Source organism: Ovis canadensis, chromosome 5 (assembly GCF_042477335.2).
Source record: "Ovis canadensis isolate MfBH-ARS-UI-01 breed Bighorn chromosome 5, ARS-UI_OviCan_v2, whole genome shotgun sequence".
Classification (NCBI taxonomy): domain Eukaryota; kingdom Metazoa; phylum Chordata; class Mammalia; order Artiodactyla; family Bovidae; genus Ovis; species Ovis canadensis.
In genome coordinates, this window is record NC_091249.1 from 81,993,602 (window position 1) to 82,012,356 (window position 18,755).

Below are 18,755 nucleotides of genomic sequence, written 5' to 3' on the forward strand. Positions count from 1 at the left end.
GATGGAACATTAGCAAAAATGGAGCAGGTCAGGATATCTTTGCTGCTTCATTTTTAATTCCTAACAGTAGAGTCTGATAGGAAGGAATAGAGAAGTCATTAAATAATTTTAAATTATTTATAAAAATTACTTTACCCAAATTATAATTATTTTTTCCCCAAACGGTTTCAAATGTCTACCATAATGAAAGAAAAAGCAGTTCAACATTGATTTTAATGAACATTTTAATGTTATGTATAACAGAACTTTATGAATACAATGGAAACAAAGTTTCATCAATTTAATTAAAAAAATTTCAACACAAAGTGGGGAGGTAATAATTTGATACCTATATTATTCATTTTAAAAAATATTCCCAGCTTGAGGGTGAAACAATTTTGCATTCCAAACTCTAGAATCATGATTTTCATGTGAGCCTAATGCAGAATTACAGCAGGAAAACAAAAACATCTTAATTAATTTCCTTTATTTGCATTAAATCAATAAAATCTTTGACTGCTACAGGTCTCCTTTAATAATATAGATATTTAACTCGCCTCTATTGGAACCATATTGCTAATGCCATATTATATACACTCAAAACCAAAACAAAACAATACTGTATAAAATCTAAAAGCCAACATTGTTGAGTTCTTACATTTATATTTAAGGTCTTAATGAATTCTCACCTTTTCAATTTTTTTAAAAGACACCAAAAAAAATAAATATTTTTCTCTTTGACTGTTCCTATTATGTGGTGGCTACAAGGATAAACATGGAAGGGAAGTCTTACCAAGTTAATCACTGCAAAGTGTAAATAATGACTGCTAAAACCAAAAATACTGGAGGTTTTTTTTCTTTAAAGGAAACCATAGAGCAGTCCCGAAAAAAATATTTTTTCTAGTTCTGCACAGGATAATTATAGCAGAAGAAATGGGAAAAGTCCCATAGCTGTCACCAATTGCTTAAAGAGGTTTTGTTACAATAAAAATTTGGATAGTATAATAGCAGTGTTGTTGGAACATTAGCAAAAGTATATACATTCCAGTTACCTTTGATTTAGCCATAATCACATATGTATGCCTTTTTTGGACAAAAATATATATTTTTATAAAAAACTGATCATCCAACTTTAATGATTTCATATATGGACTCAAGAGTGGTAGTAAAAGGAACAGACCCAATTGTGACAAGGTGATTCAGGGACAGAAAAATCGAGTTCTTCAGGAAAAGAAAAGTATAAAATTAGATATTCAAACATGTTTATTCAGCCCTATTCTAGTCTTCCCACATATTATGATATTAAAATTGGCTCTTCAATTTATAAAGGCTTTCAACGATCTCACTACCCCATTTGTGGTCTCACTGGAAAAATGTTTCAGACTGCCTCATCAAGTGCCCTTGCCTGGCCATCTAAAATACTAGACATTTCACTTTTATAAAACAGCCTTTTTGGCTCTTAATGTAGGTTTATTTTAATTAATTGATAAAAGAAAGGGGAGTTGATTAGCATTTTCCATCCCAACATCACCTATCTACACCACTAAAAATCCTTCACTCAATCTGTTCCTTTATATTCTCTTATTTGCTAAAGTTGGCGAAATTTGCAAAGGCATCTTGCTTGGGTTGCACAGTTCCAGAAGTCATGGCTAAGCTGGGCATGCCCATTCCCATTGTGCCTGTCAGGCCCATCCCTGTAGTTGACATCCCTATGTTCATATTCATGCCCATCATGCTCTGGTTCATCATTGGACTATTTCCAAGAGGGGCCATTCCCATGGTGCCAGTCATCACATTGGGCATGCTCATAGGCATGGGTCCCCCCATCAAAGGATTAGTTTGAGGCCGGACAGGAAGCATGTTCGATGGAGAACTGAGGTTTACAGCTCCGAAACTTTGGGTCATCATATTCATAGGCTGTTGCATATCTAACAGAAGAAGAGACAAAAGAACTTTACCATTCTGAATTCTTAGACTTAGAGAGCAGAAAAATAATACAATCTTCCTGACCATCAATACTTGTAAGCCCCAATAAAATTACTTCATAGTGATTTTATAAGAGAAGTCAATTGTCAATTAACTTGTATTGATTACTCATGAGAAATATTCAGCGGCTGTCAGCTCTGGTTTCCCCAAGATGTAGAAACATAGGAGTGGCCTAGGGGAAAACATCAGGAAATTTAAAATCATTTCTATAAAATCTATTATTGAATCCAACCTAACAAGTTGTCAAGAGCTATTGTGTATCAAAACCTTTAAAAAGGTTTTATCCTTTGACTTGCTCTATTTTTAGAACATCATACTAAGGGGGAAAAAAATCACAAGTACAAAGATTTACACAAAATCATGGAGTCATTTATAGCAAAAAGCTGGAAACAATGGAAATAGAGGAACTGCACAGTAATACGATAGATAACTATAAAGATACAAAAATCATACTTTCTTAAGAATATTCAACATAGGAAAAACAACAATTTAATGTTGAATGTGAACTCCAAGAAATATAGACATAACGCTCTCAAGCATTAAAAATGCGGTTAGCAAAGATGGAATGTGAAGAAATATCAATTAATGGTGATTATCCCTGGATTATGGAGTTCAGATGAGTTTTGTTTCCTTGACATATTTACCTATGTTAAAAACAGTATTTTTTATTTTAGTGATCAGGCTCCCAAAACTCACCATCATACAATAAATGTTATCATGCTAAGACCAGAATACAAAGCAATTTAATGTGGCAGGAGGGATACCAGATCTTATGTGAAAAAAAATCTTAATGTGAACACAAAGCTGCCTTCAATATGTTTTAAAGTAGTCCTGGCATAAGGGGGATTACAAGCACACAAACAAATGGATGTCTTGCAGTAACTTACTCTGTTGTTGAATCATTGTATTGAGTGATGGCTGCTGGGGTTTGGAAGGCTGCATACCAGGTAGTAAGTTGTCTAGGCTGATGTTTACACTGGGGTCAGACCAAGTAGAGGGCAGGGTTTTGTTGACTGACTTCTGGACCATATCTGTATTCTGATTATAGAGAGGATTAGGCTTCTGCAGCACTGTGCTAACATTTTGCAAAGGCTGGAAAATAGAAAAATGCTCTAAAAATTAAGTATCTTATCTATAAAGATTATCAAATGGCAGGTTAATCACAGTAACTCCAAATACTGATATATACTAGACTTTGTAATAAACTTCTGAAACTTTTAATGTCCTATATTAAGGTCTTCAATACCCTTCCTGTACCACTAGCCTCCCATAATATTCCTCCTGAAGTCCAAATCATATTTGGAGAAAAAACTAAGATATCTACATTAACAATTATCCTCCCATCACCTCAAGTCTAGAAGCCACCATTCCAAGGTAACTACTAACTTCAGGTTAGTACAACTTTAAGTAAATACACAAGTGGAAATTTATTCTTACAAAATGGAATTCAGGGTATAAGTTCTCATGCTAAAAAAAAAAAAAAGCAAAACCATCAAGACAGCAAATTATACTCCAGAAAACCCGACTGATATATCCTTGCTCCATGTACATTTCTATTACCTAAAGTGAACAACACCAGTGGAACTTGCTATAATATGGACCAATTCAGGAGGAGAGATTCAGGAAAAAGAAGCAGAGGTACCTGGTCATTACTACCAGAATAACTGCACCAAGGACAGAAAAAGGGAGAGATAGGAGTAGGAGGAATAATTAAAAATGGACCAATGCAAAGAATCACAACACAGATGCAACTAAGATTATAAATAAGTAGACTGGCTTTATGATAAGACCATACGAAAGAAACGCTATAAAGAATAAACTAGCTTGGGCTTGTTCAGTTCAATTTAATGGCAATGGTATGGCTTTTATGTCCTTTGTTTTTAATGTTAGGTCTAATATCTGTTATACAGATGAGTCACCTTTCTGTTTCTTCCGTCTCTCCCTTCATCCTAACACCCCAAAGAAGGTAATCTACACATTAAACTGAATAATTAGCATCATAAGCAAATATTCTGAATAGCCTGAGTCAAAAATAGCCAAGTTCCTGGTACACTTTCAGACAAATATACACTTGTTTTAGTTCTGAGTATCAGGTGATTTAGATTTAATTTTTAAAAGTGAATTACAAAGTTCCTATTCAGTTGTCTTTAGGAAAGTGAGAGTTGAAAGCCTATATAAACAGTATATAATGTATAGGAGGCCTAGAATAGGGAAGTACATTATTTTAGAGAATAATCTTCTATATTAGCAATATATCTCTATTCCTTCTTCTTAAAAACACTTTTTTAAACTATTAAAATAAATACCAATTATTTGTTCAATAAAATTTTCAGCAAATGCCTCCTCTGTGAAAGGCATCACACTTGGCTTTGCATGGACAGCCAGATGGGTGGGAAAGCCTTGCCCCGGAGAACCAGAAGACTATTCCAGGGGAAAGGGCACAAGGTAAATGCAATGTACAAAAGCAATCATGTATCACATACTTATTTTTCTGTTTTATGCCAGCCTTCCATTAGATTAGTCACAGCACATCAAAAATTATGAATTACCATTTCCAAGGGAGGCAGGTAACTTACCTGTGATCTTGACATGGGCAAACCCAGCCCTACAGTATTAGTGCTCATCATAGAGAAATTCATACTCTGGGAAGATGTCATGGTTGCCTGTGATGAGCCCATAAGATCAAATAGGTCTGAGGAATTTGAGGCAGCTGGAGGTGGACCTAAAGCTGGTTGTGAGCTACTGACAAGCTCTACAGCTGGCTGTGAGGCACTGCCGAAGAGCTCGCCACTGGCAGCAACAGGGACTGATGGGGCTTGGTTGAAGGCACTCCAGTCACCAAAGTCTCCATTCCCACTTGTTGCTGTTACTGAGAAAAAAAGAATGATAAGGGTAAGAAAGTTTCTGAGATGCCCAGAACAAATGTAACAATCTACCAACTGAAACAAATTAGAGCTGATCTGTGTCCATCCAAATTAGCATCTGTAGGTACCATCTCCATCTGGATGTTATTTTTTCTCATGAATATTCCATGAGTGTTATTTAACAAGGTGGCAAAGAAAAAATAAAAACTTCCACATATAAAGTAAAATCCACCTCTGGCCATTGGCAGGTCTAAGGTAACAACAAGAAACAATAGAAACCAAAACTTTCCTTTAACCTAAGCATGCATATCAACTATGTTTCTAGCTAAATTAATATGAACTAGCCTGAGCTCCCCTCAAAACAAGAACAAAACTCTAAACTGGTTAAACCTTTTGCTGGGAGAGTTCATTCATTATTTGGAAAGGGTCAAAGAGAAAGCAAGCTATGACTTATACCATCTCATGGAAATAAAACCCCAAATTCATTAAAACATGAAACAAAAACACAACGAAATTAAGAGCAGGACTAGCAAATTTCTGTAAGAAGTTCTCACCCATGCTTCCACTTACAATACAAAGGCTACAGAGAGCTATGATATTATAACCTTAGAAAACTGCTCACTTCAAATGGAACTGTTCAATCTATTTACATTAAAAAGTGGGGCAAGTCTTAAGAGGGGAACTCCTGCTAATATTTTTTTAAAAAGGAACAAAACTATCACTATGCTTCAAAGTATAATAAGTTTAAGAACTTAAAAAAATTTTTTTAATTAGTCTATACAAAACAAACAAATCTTACTTCAAGAAAGGGACAAATAGATACATGTGAATTAATGGAAGTTGAAAAAAGCAAAGGTGAAGAAAGAGCTACATGTAAACTGTCATCTGAAAGTGAATAATATGCAGTTCCAAGTTAATTAACACCATTTCTTTGCTATCTTCACTTACAACTTGGAAATACATTTTGTCTAGCCTAAAAGGTAAGCAACCACTTCAATACTGTATCTCATTATGCTGAATATCAAAAGAGAACAATAACATTAAGTCTTTACAATTATATTCTTCTATTACCATATTATATTATAAGCACCCTCAAAAGAGAAAATAATTCATTAGAAACCCCAAGCTCTATCAACAATTTAATGTAAGAACTGGGCTAATATTCATTACCTCAGGGTTTTGCTAAAATATGTCTTTGATCTTCTTTACAAAAACGACTGAATTAAGTTTTACAATTAGTTCTATATATTAAACAATTTAAATTAATTTAAAGAAGACTTCTGGATAAAGGTAAACTGTATGCTGATTTTCTATCTACTTGATCTAGAAAACAGAGTAAGAATGGAAACTGGGGCAAAATGTGTTGCCCCTTCTGAAAACTTTATCTGAAATGATTAATCATGAGAGGAAGAGATTTCTAGTGAGGCATATATTGTTCAGAAATGATTAATCATTGTTGTAACAGTTTCAGCCCCTTGCGTAATGGTGATCAGGTTATATTAATCACACGCATACAGATGAAGAGATGCATCACTTACCAACATTAACATATTTGAATTATTTGCATAGTAGGCAACTTTATATACATAAAACTTTTGAGAATTACACAAGCAGCCTATAAAACCGGGGCAATGCTTATTTTCCACTTTGATTTGCCTAAAGTAAGGTATTAATGTTTAGAAGTCATAGTCACCCTTTTAAAATGAAGCACTTCATTACTCCACAATGCTAATGTCTGGGAAATACTTGGAATTTATACAAGTTGTCCAAATAACCCAACTCACATTAAAAACTATGCAACTTTCTTCCTAAATCCTCACAAACCTAAACTAGCTGTTACTAAATATAAATTTTAATCTAATTTAATGGGGACATACAACTCTACTTAAAATAAGACTAATTAAGTTAAATATTTTCTCCTTGCCTCACCTCATGCTTATGATTTTTAAATGTAAGTTTTTTATACTATCTCTCAAATTTGAGATCGACCAGATTTTATAGAAAAAACATTAGAACCAACACTTTACAACCTAAGAGACACTTAATAATGAACTTAAGACTCCATTCTACACATTTCTATGGACATTACCAAGAACCATGACAAGAAGCATTATTCCCAATCTTAGAAAGGTAGAGGCTCATATACTAAAGCATATGGCAGAGGCAGTAAGATAAAACATATTAATAAAAAGGGGGAAAAATACAAGCCCTTCACTCAATCCATGATGTTTAAGTCTGTATTTGCTTAGATGTTAGCACTTTTTTGCCATCAAAAAAAAAAACTGAGGGTCTAATTGATATGTAACATTCTGTTAGTTTCAGGTAGACAACATAATGATTTGATCTTTACAAATACTGTGAATGGATCACAGCAAATCTAGGGTATTTTAAAATTTCTTATTTAACTAACATGGAATGAGGAAGTTTTATTTTCTTCACATTCAAGGATATGTCAAAATGAAGTTCAGTTATTTTTCATAAAAATTCTCTTAAGATACCTAAATTTCAAAGAAATTAATTTTGGCAAAACAGTCTGCCCAATTCCAATGTCCTTGAATTTCATTCAAGAATATCAATATTTTCTTTTGCTAAGATGAGATTTATACTTATTCACACTCCTACCCACCTACCCCCACCCACTTCCTCCCTCCAGAGGAAACTAAACAAGAGTCACTTATGAGTGAGGAGAACTTTATTTAGGTGTACCTGAGTAGTCTGCAACGAAATTAATTCATTGGGCACATCTAGGATACTAGTCTAATAAAATACCTTTGTGAATAAATTATTTGATAAGTGGGAATTACAAATACTACAAGTAGAAAAATGGCCAAAAGAAGCAGATAGGGAATAGGGTGGGGGAAGAGCTGTTTTGGTAACCTTTTCACTGCCTCTAGATTTCTGGCCAGTCAAATCATATCATACCTTGGGAAGGGAAGTTGCCTGATGCAGCAGCTGAGCCAAAGTCAGCAAATCCTCCAAATAAATCAGCTGAGCCTCCTAGAAATTAAATATGAGGGAAAAATTGTTAGGACCACAGCACAATTGATAGCAGTTTTATTAGGAAGCTATTTTAGCACAGTACTCAAAAATTACTCAATATATTAGACCCCAAGACCTATCATAAAAGCTAGTTAGCTGATCTAGCTTTTTATGCCACCATGTTCCCTTTCATCTATCACCAACTCTCTAACATCCTCAGTTCTATATCTCTACTGATTGATACAACTGTTATTAAAGTTATCCCTTACTTAGACTTCACAAACCTAATGTAGGCATACAGTTTATCTGGCTAATCACGCCCTTTATAAGAATCTTCAATGGATGCTAAAACCTGGGAAACATGTTTCTGGGTAATAAGATAATCCCATATTCTCAAATCTTCACCCTATAGATTATTTACAAATAAAAAGGGATGAAGCTATTTTTACAATGCAGAAATTAGATGGATATCATCTTAAACAATGTCAGGTGCTCAAACTTAATGTCACTAATAACTGGAGAAAATAGTACTCATAGGCCTTCTAATGTAAGGGACTGAAAAAGAGATCATCACCCATGTAGAAATTCTTTCCCAGAATATTTAACGGGAATCCAGTCATGAGGAATAAATCAGACAAATACAAACTGAGGGATATTCTGCAAAACAACTCTCCAGACTTTTCAGAACATGTCATCATAAAAGACAAAAAAGACTGGGACCACTCCAGATTAAAGAAGCCTAAAGGAACATGACAAGTAAACGAAATGCATGAAATGATGTAATTGAGATACCAGGGAAATGCGAATATGGTCTATTATACAGTAATACTATTTTAATGTTAAATTCCCAAAGTATGATCATTATATTATGATGATGATGGAAAATGTCCTTGTTGTAAGGAGACATATACTCCTTATTTTATTTTAGGATAAAATGTCACAATGCTTGTAATTCTCTCTCAAACAGTGTACAATAAGAAAAAAAAAGAACTAGAAAGAGAAACTGTGACACATTTTCTGCAGCTTGATATTTTAAAAAATAGAAATAGGAAAAAAAAAAAACCTTGAAGTTGATCTGCACAGAAGTCAGTTTTAATAACTACAGGAAAAAGAATGAATGCAATGATTTAGGTGGACCTTTTTTTTCCTCCTACTATTTACTTGCAAATACATGCATTTTTAGTATTTGAAAAAATAGTAGCTTTCTGCTACTTCCAGACTGGTGTTTCTAAAGAGGTGAGATTCAAATCATAAGGCTGCAGGTCAAACTCTGCTTGCATAACATCACATTCTCATACAAATTTTCACTTGTAAACACTACATAAATAAGAATATTTCCTTTTATCTACAATTTGAACAGTAACATTGTTAAATTTTATATTCCACTTCTTAACTCAGTTACCAAGGAAATAGCACTAGTCAATAGATCTAAAACCTTAAATAGCTGTCCTTGTTTTTTGTTTGTCCTTAAAGATTTCACCTCTTAAAAAGAGTCACAACCTTAGAAATTTAGAGCAGCAGTTCAATTATAGTGCTTTTAGTGTTATGTGAACATTATATAGGTTACATCACAGCTGCTTAGCCTGCAGTGCTTAGAAACTAGCCAGGTGGGACTAGAACATCTGGGCTGCACTCAAACACCACCAGGGACAGCTTCCAACATCTGGTGCCATTTCTGAATTGTCTTATCGCTGCAAGACATTCTGTCCCATCTGCTACACTCAACTGGGTTAATTAAACTAGAACCATCTCCCCTTCTTAATAAATGGCCAGCAGTAATAAAAGGAACAAATCAGTTTCTGATACATGTATACTTGGTATTTCTTTTTAATGCACATTTACTATAGTCACCTATCAGCAGGTCTAACAAATTCCTCATTTCTTCACCTCATAAAAGATGCACAAATTCACATATATACCCATTCACCATGAACTAACGTCCATGAAGGCCAAGGTTCTCTACTCCGAGCAACAATTACAGCTCACATGTCTACTGCTTTATCTAAAGATAAATATCATAATGACTTCTCTCTAAAGGTACATATGTCATAATATATACAAAAGATGATGGGTACAAAAGATCAGTGAGCTATATTTTTTACCTATATAAACAAGCACATATGATCCAAGTATACAGTTAGGTAACAGAAAGATAATCTTTTATTATAGCATTAAGGGATTATTAATAGAAGGAAAACTGGGGATTATTTTCATTTTCTTCATTTAAGCAGTGAATAGATATCAATATGTAATTTATTATGCCAAATAAGTTAGGGATTTTCAAATCTTATCCAGTCTGGGCTACAAAGAAAATTCATGCTGTGAAGAAAAGCACTGAATAACGTGAAATCGTAATTTCACACTGGTGACATATTTTATTTTTGTCACATCCTGAATTTAATATTTCAAGTGAGAATCTATTTTAGTTATTCTACTGCTCTACCTTTTAACACTTAAACTAAAATTATACAATGTTCATAATGTGTCTACAGCAAATATTATTATTTTCTCCAACCATACTATAGGGAATTTAATTTTAAATATGACTAATTTAAGAATAATGGAGGGGAAAGAGTAGAAACACACATATAAATATTTTACAAATAGAAGCCACCTTTCCTTGAAAGGGATTTAACTTTTCTCCATCTTTTGAAGTACTGCAGATTATGCTTCTACTTATGTTTTACATAATGTTGTCCTCAACTTTGGAAACTATCTCAGAAATTAAAAAATCTCTTATTTCATTTAGAAAAGTTTCTCACTCTGAGAAGGGACTATCCATACCTATATGCATGATGTTATGTATACCAATGCTTAAATTTAACAAAATTTCTTTATTTAAGCATTTTTCTAGATAATATCTATCTAAGGAAATTTAAATAAGAATAATTTACCAAAAATTGCTGCATGGGGAAGACTGCTAAATTTCACAATAAGAGCTATCCTTCAAGATTCCCACATGAGAGGTGTCATTATAAATGAACCATTTCCATCTGCCTTTTCAGGGCAGCAAGGAGGTTATTTACAGTCACCAGCTGGGAACATGTATTTCCAAAGCAATACTGTGAACAGGAAAAACACAGCTGAACTAGACAGTGCTTTAACTACAAATGGACATTTTCTTTAACAAAGAATTTAGATTATATTATGAAAACTTTTCCAAGAGGAATTTTAATAAATACAAAATGAAAATGCAAAAAATTATAAATATATGATGAATAACTAATACAAATAAGTTTTTTTTTAAAAATAAGGATAAACAACCCCATTTTTTTTTTAAAAAAGGACTAAAGAAATGAATAGACAAGTTACAACTGGCATATAAAACATGAAGAGTTTCAAATTCAGTCATCAAACACATGCAAAATAAAATGAAATACTGTTTTTCTCCTTACCAAAATGCAGTATTTTCAGATACTATTTCCCTACTTTTATAACAGAGGAAAGTTTGGAAACAAAACCTAATGTCCAAAAAATAAGACGCTGCCCAGTCAAGTAGATTACAGCATATTTAGATAATGTTAAGATTATAAAGCAAAGGTCTGCAAATATCAACTATTTTTAAAGAATGGTCATGAGATTTTAAGTGAAAAAGAAATTTTTTAAAATGTAGTAATAATAAAAATCTTTATCTAGAAGTCTGAAAAAGATATGAAAGATAATACTTAAATATACCGACTATATAGAAAATATAAAATAAGAATATTCACCCCAATTTATTAACAGTTAACTTTATCTCAGTTACAGTAAATCACTTTTTTTCCATAAAATTTCTAAAATGAGCATACATTACTTTTAATTAGTGAAAACAGAATATGGTAAAACATTTTATTTTTAGTAAACTTGGTTTAAACTAGAGACAACTCCCATGAAAATTCTAATATATAAATTGGTTTCTAACAACCAGTAACTTGGCTATAACAAGGTAGTTCCTATCCTTGTAAATATCCTCAACTAACTGGGTACAGGGCAACAGGTTCAAATGTATATATAGTGAAGATTTTGGATTTGATGTATGTTAATCTTATATATTTTTTAACTTAAATTCAAAACATATTGCAAGCCTTGTAAAGTCTTTCGATTTTCTCTTCAACCTCATTAATTGTACTAGAAATAACTTACAGAGTAGTATGTTAATCAAGACCTAAATTCATTAATTACAAAAGGGACAAAGGAGACAACGTAAACTTTTAGGACAATATATACTAAAAAATGAAACAGAATGACTCCTGGCATTATATTTGTAACTGGCTTATTTTCTAAATACAGCAAATATACTATACATAAAAGTCATCAAAATATCATTTGAGTACAGATCTTAAAAGAACATCACCACAGTGGGATATATCAAGATAGTCTCAAGTAAATCTTGATAAATGGGTTTCATATGTGTATTTTTAAACTTGGTTGATATTCTGCAATGATTTTACCACATATACTTCTAAAGATGCTAACAAGAAGGATGTAACAACACATTAAAAAAAGAAAATCCATTTTCTCCGAGGAGACATTTTTCTGGTGAGTGGTACAGAAGTCATATCTGCTTAGGTTTACAGTTCATGCCCATATTACTTGCATGATGGCACCATTATAAACACAGGCACATCTGGTAAATGACACCCAAATGGCATACCAAACAGCAATGTTAGTATGGTAGATTCTTTAAGACTTTCTCACATACAGGTGCTAAAGATTTAAAATACAACTTTTTTTCCACTGCTGAATTCAATTTAAAATGTTATTATTACTAAAAATATTTAAATAGAAATTCATGGTAATGAAATTCATCTTACTGACTGGAGGGGGTTCTGCACAAACTGGTTAAACAAACTGTTTCAAATAGAAGAGAACTTTAAAAAATAATTAGGTTGTCAACCCACTATCAGATGGTTTTTAGAAAATATTAAAATAAAAAATTAAGACAAGAAATATTTTGGATTTCATTCAGACTTTGTCTCAATTACTCTATTAACTACTACTTCTATTTAATTAGTCAATCTACTGTTAGCACTGGAAAAGAAAAATCACTCAACGGTTTCTTGCCAAGCAAAGGAAGCATGTTGGATTTAGTAATTCTCTCTGTTCAAAGCAATCCTGATAATACCAAGGAAAAGTTAGATTCACTCATCTGACCTTTCTAGTTAATTCTTCTCTGACTGCTCCATTAAAACTTTCCACAGATACATGAAAGAGGCTCTTAAATATTTTATACCAGGAAGTCCAAAGTAGTTGATATTATGTAACACCAAGTCTCTAGTATATGATTACATGCTAACTACCAGTTAATACTACAGTTAAAATCTTCAGCATACAAAAAAACAGCACATAAATTGTTAAACAACTAATGTGGTTGTTTGTTACTTTGGGCATGACAGTTCAACAGAGTTTAAAGAATAATTTTAGGAACAGTTATAGTTACAGAAAAAGAGAGACTGGGAATTGAAGAATCTCAGACATTGGTTTGAACCAGACACCCTAGTACGTTAACACCCAATCTAAGAATTAATTTTATGGTAATAGGTAAGGAGTGGGAGAAAATAATCCCACTGTAAATTAGTAAAATAAATTAATCACATGTACTAAACTATCAGTGAGAAGTAATTTTCATCATAAACATCCACTTAAACTCTACTGTAAATTTTAAAATAATTAAGTTTTGAAAAATCATTACACACAACTAGAAACAATAGATTTACTTTGACATTATTTCTATGCCTATCTTGCCAGTTATATTTTAATGTGAAGTGAACTTTAAACAAAGATTTATTTATTACGCTACTTTGACTTGTAGTAGTTTATTATGACTCCACAATCCTCAAATGCAACCCTAAAATACCAATTTTCTTGAAAACAACTTATAGGGGATTAGTAAAAAAAAAATCTACCACATATTAGACATCAAACTGAAGAAATCATTGAACCTCTCTGTGAGAAAATCATGGTAAATGGACTATTATTCTTTTGATATAGCCCTCTTAAAATATGTAAGGTAGATAGTTACACACTTTCACAGAATGCCCCTTTCCTCTGTATGTCTGTAACTATTTGTGACTCTTTACTAAGCATTATATCAATACCTCAAGCACCCAGGCCAGTGTCTGGTTCAATAAATGTTTACTGAATAAATGAATGAAAAGTGTAAATGAACTCTAGGCATAGCTAATTTGAGAATATGAAAAGACAGTGAAATGGGAAGAGCAGTAAATTTCACTTACAGAGAAAGTAAAGGGACCCCAAATACTCAGGTCTAAGGAAATTGAGAGATTACTGAATTATCAAATACTCGTTTTCCTTATTTTAGGCAATTAAATATTTCCTCCTAAATAATGCTTAAGGCTCATTAATTTCACTTTAAAAGTAAATCTACTGTAAGAAAAATTTTTTTAAAATGTTCATTCCATCTCTTATTTGCCATTAAAAGAAATTACTTTGAAACCAACAAAAAGCCAGTGTCGAAGCTTACCTGTTGATTGGCTGGTGCCATCAAACAGATCGACAAGGTCACCAGATGACTTGCTGCTAGGCACTGAAGTCTGGAAACACACACAGAAACTAATAAGCTTAGGAAACAAATTTCTACTACTGAAAAAAAATCTGCTCTATTCATCTCTAATTCTCAACTTAGACACAAAAACCTGTGATTATCTGAATAAAGGCAGATTTCCTTTTCTGAATAAAGAAAAGTGAACTTGAATCCCTTTAAAGAGATATTTTTAAGTAATTCTATTCCTAACTTACCCACACTCCTCTTTCCCCTAACTCCTTTCTTTTCAGAAATCAGATGAGTTTGGCATGCCCACTACTCCTGGATTACTTTCTCAATTCTTTTCTTATTGTATTTCACTATGAGAAAACATACCTTCCAGATCCCACTCAAATATTAATGCAGAATCATTTGAGAAGCATACACACACACATATATTTTATATGTATATATACATATACATATATATACAATGTGCTGAATCATAACTGCCCAGGGTGGGATCCTGGTCTGTAAAGTCTTACAAAGCTCCCTTGGTAATTTCAATGTGTAAGGAGGTCTGAGATCTACTAGATTGGAGGCCAAGATCCTATCCAGCTCTAAAATTTTATGACTTTGTGAAGTTCAGCAACACTGTCTGTATATCATGTTTGTCAGTATAATTCTATATTGGTTTGATATACCTTGACATATGTTTTATATTTAGTTTCCAAACTAAACTGTGGGGCTAGAGTTGTAATGTAATTTCTCTCTTCTCCATAGTCCTAAACACTCTAATACATAGGTTCAATACGTTCAATACAAACACACTAAATTAGAACAAAAAGTGCTAGCAATAGGGAAACACTGTAAATAAGTAGGCATATTAATTTGAGGTTTGAAGATTAAAACACTGTATGCTGCTGCTAAGTCGCTTCAGTCGTGTCTGACTCTGTGCAACCCCACAGACAGCAGCCCACCAGGCTCCCCCATTCCTGGGATCCTCCAGGCAAGAATACTGGAGTGGGTAAAACACTGTATACTGTGGGTCAAAAAGGCCTTGAGATTGAAAGATATCTGAAGTGGTTGAGTAACTTTTCAAGAACTTGAGAGTTCAAGACATCTGTTCAGCAGTAAAAGAAAGTCAAAAAGCTTATATACTACAAATATAAAATATTTTTGGTGTGACATACATTCAGGCTGTACTACAAATTTATATTCAAAATCTTTTAAGATGAAAAAAGTTTCAGTTTATTGTTTAAAAAATATATACAGGTTGAATGATTGTCCCCATACAACCTGGAATGAATTCTCCATATGACAACCATCATGTATTTGGGTTTTAATTATGACTACCAAATCTTAGAGTCCTCAGTTAACTAACTGTATCCACAGCAGGGGAAAGCTAAGACCACAAAGAAATAACAGCACCATTTCCCCCTTTTAACTGCAACTAAAGTTGAGTTATAATTTTGAATTTTGAGGTTTTCATCAGATCTATACAGAGGACAGTATGAGTGAAACACCAGAAAATATTTGGGAAAAGTTGACACAGTTCTTGCCAGTAAGTAGGACTAGCTTTATTTTTAGAGTCACCTGCAGTTCACAGAAAACATTAGCAAAATATTTTCCGTAGGCTACATTTGATGAGAAGGTACAAACTGTGAGAACACTAGGAGGGGTATAGTAACAAAACAACTATTTAGCCTTTTGGGGTAAACCTCCCTCTTTGGCAGATTTCTCCCCAAAAGACTAGCTTGCAGTCAGGTATCTGGCGAGTGGATTTCATCTCTTTGGTGGAAAAAAAAACGATGACGGTACATGAAGTAATGCTGCTACTGATCAATACTGGCCACAAGGCAAATTAACCTCCCATCACAGGCACCATCCCTGTATTAAACAAGACCATTTCCCCTATAAGCTTGTCATATATACACATTGTCATTGCTTACAACTTTCCACTACCACGTTTGCCTTAATGAATCTGGCACTTGGCACCAGTGGTAGTGTCTAGTAGGAAATAAAGGCACTACATTCTGATTCACAACTTTTCCCAAATGAACCAAGAGTGTCATTACTATTTCCACAGAAAGTGCATAGATAATCTTTCAGCAACTGGACAGGTTTCTTCCTCCAAAGAGATTTCTTATTATTAATGACTGACTAATATATGCCAGTCACTTCACTTCAATATATGCCAGATGATGTATAATTAATAAGATTACCTAGAAATGCCTGAGACTACGAATGCAATAAATCTAAAAGTAATTTTTTAAGAATAAAGTTGTGTATAATGTGTAAACTTGTGCCATTCGCACCTTAAGTGAAGACTGAGGTGTATGAGTTGAAGCATTCTGATCTGGACTTGCTTTGTCCCCCGTGTAATGTGCTGCTGCGCCAAGATCAATGGTTTTGGAAGGATTTGCTGTGCGCTTGTGTCTTGTGGTGGTGGTCTCTGTGGCCTGTGTGATATGGATATGCTTTGTCGTCACAGTCTCCTCTTCATCTTTGAATTCACCTTTGGGAGATCTGCCTCTTCTTGCTTTCTTTTCCTCATCACTGTCACTAAAAGATATTTAAAATGAAGGAAAATAATAAGACAAGGGATTATTTTTAAATGGAGCCTTCAGTGATTTGAGCTAAAGAATTTCAAATGCAGTCACTCCAAAATTCTGTACTTTGACTTACTTGACAGTGATCAAGACAATGTTATCTAAGCTATCTGAATATGATATGTGTGCAACGGGGAGGGGAAGTGGGAACCCATCAAATTCCCCAGGTAAGACTAAAACACTGCTACAAAAAAGCATTTACATAAATGTGTACAAACAAAAAGGCCTGAAATAATTCAGGTGCTTATTTATTACAGATTTAAAGTTTAATTAAAAAATAAAATAGCTGAATTATTATCATATCAGAATCAACTAATGAGACCCTGGGAGCTCAAACAACTGCAAGTTACATTTTCTTGAAATGGATTTTGTGCAACAACTACAGTTTTATTTATATAATTCTGTCAGTGACTCTCATATACTAAGCAAATATATAATAAAATACTATAATTTCAATGAATATCTTCTAAATATCATCCTATCTGAATTCAAATGATTAAACTCTCATCTGTAAATGCAGAAAAAGGAGATAGTGCACTTTACAACAACTGTGCTCTAATTTACTATATACAGAATCAGGAGATCAAACTTTTACAAAACTATGAAAACTGTTCTACAGAAAATTTAAATGTATTTTAAATGTTTTGAAATAATTCTTTTTTGGGCACATTAAAAAAAAACCAAACTTCTTTTCCTTAACAGTGTGAAAGTAAAAAATAAAATAAAAATGCAGAATGAGTAAAAAATGCATATTTCATATGCCACGAATAGAAAATGTCAGCAATAATGTATTCTCCAGTAATGACGTATTGAGGGTTTTTTTTTCTGGTACAAGTAAGACAGAGAGAGAAACTACCTGAAATAGGTTCCATTACCTTTATTTCTTAATTTTAGAGTAGGTGGTTTAAATTATAAATATTCTGAAATAAAATACTTAAAATTCTCCTTAAAATTATGAGTATTACTACTGATACAAATTAACTAAGACTAAAGCAATATCTACTTAAATATAAATCAGTTTGGAGTCTGTATAAATCAAGAATCAAGAAGAATGACTTCCCACACTGAGTAAACGGGTTAAATGTATTTTTATCTACAAGCATTTTAAGGAATCTACTAGTTCTGATTAAGTATTCAAAAGCCCTTGTCACTAACTTCTAAGCAACAAATGACCTGAAGATTCCCATCATCAGTACTGTATCTAAAACTGAAATTTCTTACCTTTCTCATGTTCAATTTGATTCCAGAGCAAGATAACTTCTTTACAAGTTGAGAACAGAAACCTGACTAGCACACAATGAAATGGAAGCTTCATATATGATCAGTGTTCAAGAATTTCTAAATATAATGATGAACGAAAAGTCTGAAATTCTGATAACATGCCGAAGAGGTCCCATGCAACTTTGTCTAAAAATCCATTCTTCTCTCACAAATACTGCAAGATATAAAGTCCCTAGCGTGCTCTTTAGCTACTAAAACAAACAACACACACTGAATTTTCACTCTTTTAAACCTGAATACTCAAGATTTAGGAACTCTAACAGATCCTGTCTTAGAGGCAAACATAGAAAAAAAAAAAATCAAGGGAGAAACAGAAAGAAAGAAAAAGGAATAGGAAGACAAAGCAAAACAAAGCAAAACTGAATGTGGAGGGCAAAGAGAAAGTAATAGAACGAGAATGTACATAGTTAGATCTCTAACCAGCCTACCTACCTGATTGCCATACTTCTTCAGAATATAACAAGAGAATATGTGGCCATTATGTTTTCTAAATCAAACCAAAAATGTAAATGCTAAGGCCACAAGAACACTAATGAGGGAAAAATAGCACAGAGTATTTGAAGTAGGCATAATTTTCCAAAGTTCAACTAT

The 18,755-nt window shown here is 33.1% G+C and overlaps 1 protein-coding gene across 2 annotated transcripts in view; it reads right to left on the reverse strand.

The window, feature by feature from the left end:
• Positions 1 to 206: 206 nt before the first annotated feature.
• Positions 207 to 18,755, reverse strand: part of CLINT1 (clathrin interactor 1) — a 59,785-nt gene continuing 41,236 nt past the window's right edge. The window contains exons 7-12 of one of the 2 annotated variants that reach the window (XM_069590015.1): positions 16,590 to 16,836; positions 14,272 to 14,341; positions 7,752 to 7,826; positions 4,542 to 4,834; positions 2,853 to 3,003; positions 207 to 1,907 (exon numbers count right to left, since the gene is read on the reverse strand). In XM_069590015.1, coding sequence (XP_069446116.1) covers positions 1,561 to 1,907; positions 2,853 to 3,003; positions 4,542 to 4,834; positions 7,752 to 7,826; positions 14,272 to 14,341; positions 16,590 to 16,836 — 1,183 coding nt within the window. In that variant the 3' untranslated portion in view covers positions 207 to 1,560. Of the gene's footprint in view, positions 1,908 to 2,852; positions 3,058 to 4,541; positions 4,835 to 7,751; positions 7,827 to 14,271; positions 14,342 to 16,589; positions 16,837 to 18,755 lie in introns of both variants that reach the window. The other variant, XM_069590014.1, reaches the window with a different exon arrangement.